General features: G+C 43.8%; 1 protein-coding gene across 11 annotated transcripts in view; it reads right to left on the bottom strand.

Annotated features, from left to right (window-relative positions):
• Positions 1-9,090: 9,090 nt before the first annotated feature.
• LRRC27 (leucine rich repeat containing 27) overlaps positions 9,091-13,095 on the bottom strand; it is a 43,808-nt gene continuing 39,803 nt past the window's right edge. For 8 of the 11 annotated variants that reach the window (XM_083443534.1, XM_083443536.1, XM_083443529.1 and 5 more), the window contains 2 exons: positions 11,244-11,370; positions 9,091-9,280 (listed from right to left, as the gene is read on the bottom strand). In XM_083443534.1, coding sequence (XP_083299660.1) covers positions 9,131-9,280; positions 11,244-11,370 — 277 coding nt within the window. In that variant the 3' untranslated portion in view covers positions 9,091-9,130. The remainder of the gene's footprint in view (positions 9,281-11,243; positions 11,371-13,095) is intronic. The other 3 variants (XM_083443538.1, XM_083443531.1, XM_083443539.1) reach the window with 1 other exon arrangement.

The raw sequence follows: 13,095 nt of genomic DNA, 5'->3' as shown, positions 1-13,095 counted from the left end.
AAGGCAACTTGCTTGGAGGGCAGCACATTTCACATGGACTATCTCAAAACTCCAACGATGTCTAAACACTGTTCCTAAGCTACCACAAAGGGGACTTTGCAAATGTAGCATAAGCCTGTGTTCCTCTGAAATCTTTTCTCACACTTGGCTTCCCTCTTTGGATTCAACCCAGAGAACACTTAAGAACAAGATCCCCGCTGCAGATTCTTGTTTTATGGATGATTTATACCACAGGCAACTGAGGTGATTAGGATGGGGGAACCTGTGGCCACACCAGATGCCAGTGGACTACATATCCCACCTGTTATGTATTCAGTGGTCTGTGTTTGCCTGAGCTTGAGTCTGGACTAAGGATTCTGAACTCCTGTGTTCTGATTTGATACATGATGTCTAATCATAGAACATTTCAGAATTTGGGCCTCTGCCATTGGCCCTTGAACTCTGAGTCGTGATTCGCAGCTTGGAAGTTTAGACAGCCAATCACGCTGGGAGTGGGAGTGGCCCAGACTTTCAGGAATGTATATAAGCAGTTGCTTTGCCCCTGTTTCCCAGTTATATTGTTCAATAAAGGTTCTTGCTGTTATTGCTGTGCCTTGCCTTGTGGGAACCCACCTACATTTCACCACCAGTGCTATTTTTCTAGAAAAAGAGGTGTCAGACCTCACCATGAATGCCTCCCTTGTTCTCTTATAATGGCAATGGTGTTCACTCAAGAGGTGCTGGAACTGAGTTCCAGTGATCCCACCGTGTATTTTTATGTGAACTGCCCTGTTATCCTCAGATGAAGGGCAGTATATAAATTTAATTCATAAATAATAATAATAAAACAAACCATTCCTGGGCATGCTGGCAGGAGCTGGTGGAAGTTGGAGTTCAACAGCATCTGAGGTTCAACAGCATCTGGAGTTCAACAACATGTTCCCCATCCCTGTGTAAAGTGATTTCCAGCCAGTGGCGTAGCGTGGGTTGTCAGCACCCGGGGCAAGGCAAGTAATTTGCGCCCCCCCCCCGCTGCACTGTCCCTCCCAGATAGTCCCTCACTCTCTCTCCGCACCGCACCGCACACCTGGCACCCTCCCCTCCACAGTGGGTGGCGACCCGGCGGCTCGGATCGGATTCGCACAGCCAGCACTGCAGTGAGGAGAGTGAGTGAGCCAGGTAGGGGCAGAGAGCTGCGAGTGTGAGCGCCCCCCCCAGATGTTGCGCCCGGTGCGGCCGGCCCCCCCTGCACCCCCCACGCTACGCCACTGCTTCCAGCACGATCCCAAGCATGTTTACATAGAAGGAAGCCCCACAGATCTCTATGGGGCCTGCTCCTTAGTTCATGTCCTTAGCAGGACCAGTCCAACCCTCACACATAGGAAAGTCACTTCAAGCACCAGGTGTGGCGATCAGGTGATCGAGTACAGAGATAGTGCTGTGCCCCCCAAAGCTAGCCTACTGACCTCAGGTGCGGTCAGTTCAGACCCCTGGCCAGGATGATCTAGGTCTCCCCTGGCAGCTTACTAGGGGAGGGGTTGTGTTTCTGAAAGAGGCAGGGGTCCCATTCACTTTTGCCTGTAGTCCTGCCCATGGCTGGCTTCAGCCCTGCCCATAGCCAGCATGTGCCTCCGCCCACCGACAGATTACACGCAAGGGAATGCAGCCTTTGAGAAAGGAATAAATGTTGCCCACAGTTGGGATAGATAGCACTAAACTGAAGTGGACAGATAGTCTGGTCTGCTATAAGGCAGCTTCCCAAGCAGGTACCGGGCATTAGAATTCCCAAGAAGATGGCCAATACAATGCATGCAACTAGCACCCTAGAGACAGGTGCATCAACATTCCAAGCCACGAGAGACCTCTAAAAAAAAAAAAAGATTCTTTCGTTCATTCATTTCACTTGTACAACAGTATCCCATGCACAAAGAAATCATGCATGAAACGGCTTACACAAAGAAACAGGGTGCATTTCAAACAAGTAACAGACCTCAGCAACTCAGCATTTTTGCTAATCTACTTTATTTACATATAAACACACCCAGAGCACTGCAACATGGCTCCCTCTCTCTCTAGCAAGCAATTTCATAATAATGTACAGTCAAACCACAGTTCCCAAACGGCTTTGCTCTGGAACGTTTCGGCTCCCAAACGCTGAAAACCTGGAAGTAAATGCTCTGGTTTTCGAACGTTTTTCGGAAGCTGAACGTCCAAGACGGCTTCCGCTTGTGTGCAGGAATCAGAAGCTGCGCCTCAGTTGTCGAACATTTTGGAAGCCAAAAGGGCTTCCGGAGCGGATTACGTTTGACAGCCGAGGTTTGATTGTAGCAACTATTTCATAACATAGCAAAGCAATAACCACTATAATAACATACCCAAAACCCCACATTTCAATACTATAGATATGACAAGATTACTTAGACAATGCACAGCATCCAATAGTAAAAGTAACAAGGGAGCTTCACAGTTTCACCACACTCCTAGAAACACACCCACACCCTACAATGGTGTTGCTCTCAGTCCCTTTCCAGCCATAGGTCCTTATCAGGCTTCCAAGGGCAAAAGGTGAGAGAGCTGGAAACACCCCTCCCATGATGTTACTCCCTCCAAGTGAGCTTCCCTGTCATACACTCATGTACAGAAATACTAAACTGCTTGTGAGCTGTGCTTACAGGGGTCCACCTACCTGCAAGAGATGCGTGTACGTTTGTGCAAGACTGTCTCATGTATCTACTGAATGCTGGCAAGAATGAGTAATACAGTTCCTACGCCCATCTCCATGCCTAGTGTTGTTACTTTAATGAAAACAATGTGCCTGCTGTATATTTTGATAAACTAGACTAGCTTTTAGCTGGCTTTAAACTGACCTGAAAGCTCATACTTTCAGAGGAGTCTTTTTTTCACCTACCAAGGAAAACTGAAATCTACACTGAGCTTGTTTCTAAAGGCTAAGCCTATTTTTTCATAATCTGGGCTGACTCTCTCCCACTAGCTTGCTCTATATTATGCAAAACTATAATTATTTGGGATAATTATACTATAATTATATTATTATTTTTTACTCCTTCTCCAAAACTGAAGTTTAATATAGCTTGCTGTGGCCCCCTGTTGACTGTTTTACAAACAAATAAAGGTGGCATTTAAAACACATGGTTAATAACATCCTACAATGATATGAAAACAGGTTTTTTCCCATTGGCAAAACTGCAATCTGTTATACCTAGTTTTTGCACATCTTGCAAGTGCAGGAGGCTTGCCCGACCCCATTTCAGCAGAAGCAGCAGAAGCCTAAGCCACACAGAGAGAGACCTATGGCCTAGATTGTAATGAATGGGGAACCTGCACATCAAAGACCTCCTGTGCACCACAGAGCACATGGGAGTCTGTATCAGTGAGCATTTAGACATTAGGTGCATCTGGTGTCTAAATGCTCACGGATCCAGACTCCCACAGGCTCTGTGATGCACAGGAGGCCTTTGATGTGCAGGCTCCCCATTCATTTCATGTTTTAGGTGTTAGCAGTATGCTTGCTGCCATTCTACCTTGATGACTGATAGAGATATTTAAATATATCAAAACATGTCTATATTACAGCCTCTAGATTTGCCTAGTCACCTGGCAGCATCCGTCCCTACTCTTAATTAGCCCAACCCTGGAGATGTTTTTATTTTCTAGGAAACGCCCAGTGGGTTGGATCCAAAAGGGCGGCTCCGATAATGAATCTTTCTCATCCTCCCCTCGCCCCATCTTCCACAAGAAGATCAAGGGTACCCCTCCCACCCCAACCAGCCTGGGCTCCGTCAAGGGGGTTGAAGTGGGAGGGGCAGGGGAATCGCTTTAAATGAATGTATTTATTTGGGTATTACCATAACACAGGGCTGCATACAACTTCTTAAAACACATCAGTGCATATTCCTAAAACCAATTTAAAAGGCAATGCGAAGTTAAACACTGCATAAACTAACATAACAAATGAAATTAACACAAAACAGCAAAAGGTACAATACTAAACTAAGCTCAGACAGATTGCACCTCTTCACCTCCCAAAGCTTGGTAATAGAGGTATGTTTTCACCATCTTCTTAAAAGAGTAGAATGTTGGCAGTGCCGCTTCTGCAAAGTGTCTCTGGCCAATTTTTGGGCAATCTGTCCTCAAACAGTCACTTCCTTGTCACGGCTCATCCTCTTGTTCAGGAAGATCCCCTGACCCTCTGGAGAGGTTTTGGATGTGCAGGGAAAAGAAAAGTCTGCCCTCGCCGCCAGGCTAACCTTTGGATCCAGCACAATATTCTCTAATCATGTGCGCACAGATATTCAAGGCAAGTTACGAGCTAAGCAACGTAGCATGATATGATACATCATGATCAAACATGGGCGGGTACTGACTCAATTCAAAATGGATGCTACCACAGGAAAAAAAGCCAAAGTACAGTTGAAGGTTTTAGTAGCTGAGTAGGAGGATTGGTTAATATTTAGCCTCCAGAAAACTGCCTTTGTCACTCCCAAAGGCAAGGGAATGTTGGAATGCAGCTGCAGTGTCTAACCATTTCTGCCTTACATCACTGCTCAGTCCAATGCTGTAGAGATCAATTCTTTTTAAGGGCAAAGGAAAATAAGCAAATGATTAGAAATTGATCCCAGAATGGAGAAACCAAAGGAAACACTGTGACATGCAGAGTTAATCATGTGGCAAATTTAAGTTGCCCATAGCTGACGCCGGCAAATGTACCTGCATTTTATTTTTAAGATGTGGTTTTATACACATACACATTTGGGAAATCTAAACTTAGGCCGCTCACTAAAACCAACAGCTGTTTGAGCACGTCGCAGTTAATTGAGGATTGCAATTAGAATCAACTACATCAATTAATTTGCAATGAATGAGCCGCAACAAACAGTAGAATCAATGGCTCTCTCCAAGAACAAAAAACCACCAGCGGATTTGTACAGTTGCAAGGAAAGGCACTTGTGGATACTTTGGTGCTCTCCTGATAAATTGTGAGCTGAGCAGTTGACCTCTTTGTAACTTTGTTCTTCATATGTTGCAGTTCCTTGACGAGGTCAGTGGTGCTGTAGGCCTCCTGTAACCCTCTGCCCTCATATTTTACTGAGGCAATGACCCTGTTCCTGGGCTGTACAATATCTGAGAAATGTTCCCTAGGAGAAAACATTTCTCTACACAGAAACATACCAGGTCAGGGTTAGAACTGTTTTCTGTGCGCAAGGCCTTTTTGTACGGAGGAGCGCTCAATGAAGTCACCCCTACTGGCTCTGTAGCTCTGACACCTTAGTGAAAAGTAGCCCTCAGTACGTGGAAGGTATCTTAAGCCACATCTGCACTATTAAAGCACTATTACACCATCTTAATGGTCATGGCTTCCCCCAAAGAATCCTGGGGGCTGTAGTTTGTTAAGGGTGCTGAGAGTTGCTAGGAGATCACTGTTCCCTTCACAGAGTTATAATTCCCAGAGTTTCCTAAACAATTCTAGGAACTGTAGCTTAGGAAGCAAGGAGTTAAGACTCAATGGCCTATGCAGCAGTTGATGGTAGGTGGCCTATGATGGACAGAAAAAAGAGAAGGGGCATTCATAGCTGGGGCACTTTGCCCTGGATGATTGTTCTAGCTGGAACCCTACGATAAGGGTTCCAGGGTTCCAGAGAGGCTGACCCTCTCTGTCAGCCTTCCCCAACATTGCGTCATAGAATTGTAGAGTTGGAAGGGATCCAATGGGTCATTTAATCCAACCCCCTGCAAGTTGGTGACCTCCAAATGTTTGGAACTACAACTCTCACCATCCCTGACTATTGGTCATGTTGCACCGGAATTGGGAGTCTAGGAAGGTTTGGAGAGCAACTAGGATGGAGAAGGCTGCTCTATGCTGACCAATGAGTCACTGCTGATGTGTTCTGCAGGCATAAAACCAGAACTGACCCATGATCAACCTTCCAGTATGATTTAAAGCACATTAAATGTCTCAGGACCGCAATACCTCAAGGACCGCCTCTTCCCATATGAACCTACCCTGAGATCATCTTCTGAAGCCCTTCTTTGTGTGCCTCCTCCTCGAGCAGACAGGAGGGTGGCAACACAAGAACGGGCCTTCTCTGCAGTGGCTCTCCCCAGGGAAGTTACCATGGCGCCTTCACTATACAACTTCAGGCAAAAACATTCCTTTTTAACCAGGCCTTTGCCTGACTTGATCTACATCCTACACCCTTTTTAAAATGCTGGCTCTTTTTGTTTTTGTTGTATTGGGTTGTGCTTTTTTTGATTTGATTTTATGTATTTGCTATTTTATGTGAACCACCCTGGGATGTTCGGGTATAGGGCGGTATAGAAATTAAATAAATTAATAATAATAATAATAATAATAATAATAATAATAATAATAGTAATAATAATTCAGACTTGGATATGCCTTGTGAAGTTTCCAGAACCAGCCACACACTTTCTTCTGGATGTAATTATCAAAGCTTCCCTCTCTGCCATCTTGTTTTAGGTGCTCACCTCCAACCACATCCAAAATGCTGAACTGGGCAGGCTTAGATATGCAATACACAAACTCATCCGGGAAGCCAAGAAGATGTTATGCAGTTTCCCAAGCCCAATAGATGGGAGATCAGGAACAATTCTACACTGGAGGGGGGGGGGGCGCATGGGAGCTTTTTAGCCTGAGGACTGTATTGCCTCAGAAGCAGCATTCTGGGGCTACATGCCAGTGGCGAGCAGAGCCAGAGACTAAGAGAGAGTGGGCCAGAGGCAAAAGCGGCGACTCCTACCTTAGTACATTTCAGTCATGCCAAAAGGTAGAGGTTTCTGCACATACATCTCTTAATACAGGCAACCGAGAGGCACTGTTACAAAGTTCAAAGATGCATTCCAGCTAGGCAATAGCACAAGGTGAGGAGCAGGGCTGGAGACAGGTGAGAGGGGAGGAGACAGGGAGAGGGGCTTGGCCTAGGGTTACCACATGTCCAGAAAATGTACAGAATACTGCAATGGCAAGCAGTGTCCGGGCGAAAATTGCCTAAATGTCCAGGGAAATCTGATTTTCCATAGAAATAGCTCCAAAAAAGTCAAATTTCTTTGCATTTTTTCTCAACAAATTTGCCCCCCCCCCCCCCGCTCAACAAAGGTTCTCCATCCCTACTTTTCCAAGCACCTTTGCTGTTCAGGTATATCAGTCTATTCTGTCAGTGCTGGGTTAACAAGCCAAATTACGGTATGCTGCGCCACCAAAACACTTCTGTAGCTGGGATTCCCTGCTCAATAGCAATATATTTAGCTGGAGTTGTGGATCCAAAGTGACCCTTGTAATCTCAGAGGTAACTCTTGCTCATCCTTTAGCGCTGGGAATGTGGCTCTCCTAGTGACATGGCCATCTACAATTAAACATGTCTTTTTTCTGTGACATTAGGAGGAGGGACAGTGCAACTCTGGTTGTTTTAACTGTATCTTTCCCAAAGAGTCAGCTGATAGGATCTATGTCCAGAGGGCAAGGAACCCGAAAAACTAAAACAGACAAGCTAATGCTCCCCCTTTGCTGCATGAAAATGCGTATCTCCCAACTGTTTTGAAAAGCTAAAAAATTCTCTCCTGCTACAAGGCCAGCACAATCCCTCCTGTTCGTTTTGTGGCTATAAAACTACAGCTACAGATGGATTTAGAAATAGGGATGGAACACCAGCTATTTGTGGAATCCGGAGGGGGAATAACAGCTGGTACAGCCACACCCTGAGATGAAGCATTTATCTGATCTGTTTAAATCTCAAATCCTTCCTTCTACCCAAGTCTTTGCTACTGGGGCCTCTCCGGACTGGCATTTTTTTCGCAGGTGTATTTGGCTGCACGTTCTTGAGACAGCAGTGGATTTATTCTTCTTTATTAGTTGTGCTGCGATGCCTCCCCAATGTTACCACACTATTGCTGTCTAGGAGGGCTACAGAGAAAGGAAAGTGTGTGTTTGCTGGTGGTGGGGGAAATAAACCAGAACATTTTGGTATAAAAAGTCATGGGATTTGAGCAAGAAGCTATAGATAAGCATTGATTGGAAAAGAAGCAGTGTGAAACAAACAAACAAGCAACAACAACAACAACAACAAATCACACACCTTTGCAGGTGCCAACAGCATTAAAAGCAGGATTGTGTGTGACTGCCCTGATAGCATCAAGAGCGCATCGGGTCATGAATGTGCAACAAAAAGGATGTCTTGTTCCTCGAATCTTCATGAAAAATGCCCTTATTTCAAAAGGTATTTCAAACAGGGTATATCTAGGAAGGCTGGCGAAGGTTCCCTGCTAAAGTGATATTTGATCTTCATCTCAGTCTAAGTGTGAAACATTGCATCGGGTTAATACTTGCGTAAGCAAGATGATTTATTTCCGAGCCTTAGCTCCTCAAGTTCCCCCTGTAGTTTCTAATCATCCACAACCACAAAGACCTTGAAAAAATATTGCTGGCAACAAAACCCGGGGGGGGGGGGGAAGGATTTGACTCTTCCCAAGGACATAGAAACCAAAATTGCATGTTGATCCGTAGTGAAAAAACTCTTGAAATAAAACATGATGGCTTTAATGATGAGTTACAAAACTGATCTGCCTAAGGAGGCACAACAGAAAGAGGCCAGGTGAGTCACTTGCTGTTCTTTAAAACCTCCAGGAGGTTGAATGCCAATCTGATAACCTTCCACTCTCTAGAGCTGGAAATATGATTATTAAGAATATTACCAATCACTGGGGGTTTTTTTTAACTCTTCATTTAGAAGGTGTGAACTTTTCCTTTAATTAGAGAGGCCCGTTACATTAGAATTGTAGGATATCCTGCAATTCTGCTCCACTGGATCTTAAAAGAGATTGAGAATTACGACAAATATCTACAAGGCTCATCTCGGAAGCAGGGTTCCAGGAAGGTAATATTAACAATAATCGGCATTAAAACCGTGAAGTAACGGAAGGCACTTCAAAACCTTGTAGGCACATATTGAAACGGGGAGGGTGATGAGTGTGAAAGATTCCAATTTTTACGTTCCAAAGCAAAACAAACAAAAAGAAAGGAGAAAAGGACAAATTTGAAAGCCTGGTTAAAAGCAGAACAACTGCAAAGCAAGCTGGTGTAGGTGGCTGCTGCATGACAAATTCTATTTAATATAATTTAAAATGTCGTGTTAGAAAAGATATTTGGAGGCTTGTTGATAGGCAGTGGATTCTCTGGTGGTTGCGCTTCTCCTGTAAAGGCAGTGAAACGATATTCCTGGTTCAGGTCTCTTTTCAGATTTGCTAGCTGCTGTTCGAGGTTTTCAGCCTGTGGCAGGAAACATAAAAAGCAGGAACACTAGAGTTGTTATCACATTAACAAGGCTAGTGCCCAACTATTCATTTGTGTCTCAGGTAGCTATCTACTGCTGTACAGTGGACCCTCTGGATATGAACTTAATTGTTCTGGGGGTCCATACATACCCTGAAAAGTCTGCATCTAGAAGCACCGCTTCTGCGCATGTGAACAGCGCGATAGAGTGCTTCTGCCCATGCGCGAAGCACGCAGAGTGCTTCTGCGCATGCGGCGAAACCTGGAAGTATACACTTCTGGGTTTGCTGCGTTCGCAACCCGAAAGTTACATTACCCAAAGGTAACATAACCTGAGGGTCCACTGTATTTGTGAAACTGGATTCCAAAGCTAAATGGTTCCTACACTGGTCCCCAAAGCAAAGAACTGAATCCACAACAACCTTTGGGCAACAAAGCTTCAAAGAAACCTTCTGCACAACTCAAAACTTTGCTGCCAATAGCAATTTGAGAGGGGTAGCTGTATCAGTCTCTTGTAGCCAAAACAGCACAGGGTGTCTGGTGGCACCATAAAGACAAATAAATTTATCAGGAATTATCTTTCTTGGGCCAGGGCTCACTTTGCCAGAAGCATGGAAATGTTAAGCTCATTTGGCAGAGAGCTGCGAAGATGTCTGACTTAATCTAAGTGAGTCTTGCAAAGCTCCTCTTGCTTCTTATGCAGATCAAACTTACGGATGTTTACTTAGAAGTAAGTCCCACTTAGTTCAATGGGATTCACTCCCACAGAAATGTGCACGTGACTGCAGCTTTATTAACCAATATAAAAAAATGTAAGATGCCCTAAGTTTTTGGCAGCAATTGAGCATAAACTTACCAGAACAAAAAAACTGTATTATCATGATATGTCAATTCAGATGTAAGCCCAAATCTGATTTGCTGCTAGATGAATGAGGGTTGGTGACAGATGACTAGCAAACCATAGTTTTGCATTGTATCTGAACTAGGGAAAGCATGTTTTGCAGAAACTGTATTTTATTTATGACTAGAACTGCAGAGCAAAAATTGAATGTGGTTTGCAATTTTGATTTGTAGTGTTACCTTGACAATATTGGTATTTCTAATCATGTCTTTTGCAAAAACTTCTGTGGCACACAACTGTCTCCAGTAAAAATCCCTACAGTGATACTTCATTGAATATGTATATACCATATTTTTCGCTCTATAAGACGTACCAGACCACAAGACACACCTAGTTTTTGGAGGAGGAAAACAAGAAAAAAAATATTTTGAATCTCAGAAGCCAGAACAGCAAGAGGGATCGCTGCGCAGTGAAAGCAGGAATCCCTCTTGCTGTTCTGGCTTCTGTGATAGCTGCGCAGCCTGCATTCGCTCCATAAGACGCACACACATTTCCCCTTACTTTTTAGGAGAAAAAAAGTGAGTTATAGAGCAAAAAATACGGTAAGTTGCATGAGTTAGAATCATAAAACGGTAGAGTTGGAAGGGATCACTGAGGGTCATCCAGTCTAACTCCCTGTATTGCAGGAATATAATAATAATAATAATAATAATAATAATAATAATAATAATAATAATAATAATTTATACCTCATCTATCTGGATGGGTTTCCCCAGCCACTCTGCGTGGCTTCCAACAGAATATTAATAATGATGATGATGATGATGATAAAGCGATAAAACATTAAAAACTTCCCTAAACAGGGCTGCCTTCAGATGTCTTCTAAAAGTCAGATAGTCTTAAGAATTCATGAGCAGATCTGGTAACAATAGGAAAGCTACAGTTTTGTTTCTGCTTGGGTACTATTTCTTGTTTCTACTTTTTTTGTTTTATCTTACTCTGAGGACTTGTAATTTTGTCCTTTTTATTTTTCAATAAAGAATATAAAATGAGGATAGCCACGGTTTACAGAAAAAGACAAAAACAAATGGAGCAACAAAATGTAATAATGCAACCTACAATCTCATAGTCTTGTTTTGCTCTCTCCATATCTTCTTGAGGGATCCCTGTTAACCTTTTCCTTCTTTCTTTCATCATTTGCGTGTGCTGTCTGATGCGATTCTCCACTTCCTTGCGTTTGGCTGCTCTGAAACAAACAGAGAAGAGTACATCAGGAATAACTTTCTGATAGCAAGAGCTGTTTGAAGTGGAGCGGTCTCTCTCGGGAGGTTGTGGACTCTCCTCCTTCCTTGGGGGTTTTTAAGCAGAGGTTGGATGGCCCTTTGTCGTGGATGCTTTAGTTGAGATTCCTGCATTGCAGGGGGTTGGACTAGATGACCCTCAGGGTCCCCTCCAACTCTGCAATCCTATGAATTTTTCAGTATGTCCTCACCTCCATTTATGGATCTACTTAAAACATTTCATCAGTCCATTACTGTAATAGCATTTTTCTACAGATAACAAAACATCAAAGACACTAAACTGTCTGAAAACCCAGAGATTATTTCAATCTGTACACAGTGAAGCAAACGGGGTGTGGGTGTATGATGCTGCCATTGTTTTAGAGAGCAAGCCACAGAAATATTGTCACATAGTTCCGACGCAGGAGGAGAAAAGGCGACTGAGCCCTGGCCGCGGGGAGGTTTAAATTGGGCAAGCCACGCCCCCAGTCGACCTGATTGGTCAGCTGTGGGGCATAACATGGCTGGGACTCCCAATGACGCGGGAGGCATCGCCATGCCCCCCACCAAACACAGGGAATGCTCGTGGCCCACCTGCAGCTCTTTCCCCCTGGGAAGGGGAGCAGTCTTCTCATTGCTGGTATCAATTGCTTTGTTATCAGCTGTTGTTGAAGGAGAACAGCTTAAGCTGATTAAAGAAAAAGTGTATGCCTGCTATCTTCAAGCTCTAAAAGCAGTATTAAAGTGTTTTTCTACTCCCTGAAAACACCCAACTGTGAGAAGACTCAGAAGACCAGGAAAGTATCTGCGGTGACTGATGTTATGAGGTTGCAGCAAAAACAAGTATCATGGTATCTGTGGCATAAACTTTTGTGGGCTATACCTGCACCCACACACAAACGCAGGGTATAAAGTTGTGGGCTTTTCTGTAAAGGATGGAGGAAAGTGGCCGCAAAATGTGAGGGCTAAAGTCTGAAACATTTCTAAATAATGCAGGCTTAAAACTGGCATTACGGTTTTTAGGTTCCTCTCTCCGCCCCGCCCCCCCCCCGCCATTGCTAACTTGAAAATGCTGAGCCTTTGACTGAATCCGCAGCTTTTCCTTTGTCCTCATAAAAACAAAACATTGTAATCAGTTGTGCTGCCCTATTATGGAAGCCATATAATGTTGGCAATCTAATGAATATCACTTCCCTGCCCATCCACCCTCTTCAGGCTGAACAACTTTAGATCTTTCAGAACTTTCAGATATTTCAGAATATCTTACACAGGATCAACACATTTCTTTCTTTCAGAATATGACAGGTGTTTCTAATTTAGTATGATATTTGGGTTCCCTATCTGGATGATGTTTTAGTGCATTATGAAATAAAGATGTGAACGAGGAATCAAAACTGAAAACAAAAGAAGAGTAAGAATGCCACGGGACCTTTTTTTTTTTTTTAAAAAAAAGAAAATGTAAAAATAGAGCTGGCTGATAATTGTTGCTGAGAAGTCTGAAAGCAGGTGGGGCTGGAATGTGACAGAACTGCTATCCAGGTCCCCTAATGAGAAAATATTTGCAGTGCATCCATTAGTACAAAAAGTAAATGCACTGTGGGGGTTGAATGAGTACTTAATGGTTTAAAACAGGCCTGGGGCTACAACATTGGCCTAGGGAGGGTGTGTGGTGGTGGGGAAATACACTTTCT

The sequence above is a fragment of the Podarcis tiliguerta genome (assembly GCF_965153285.1).
Source record: "Podarcis tiliguerta genome assembly, chromosome: 5".
NCBI classification, from domain to species: domain Eukaryota; kingdom Metazoa; phylum Chordata; class Lepidosauria; order Squamata; family Lacertidae; genus Podarcis; species Podarcis tiliguerta.
This window is presented reverse-complemented; position numbering and strand designations above follow the sequence as displayed.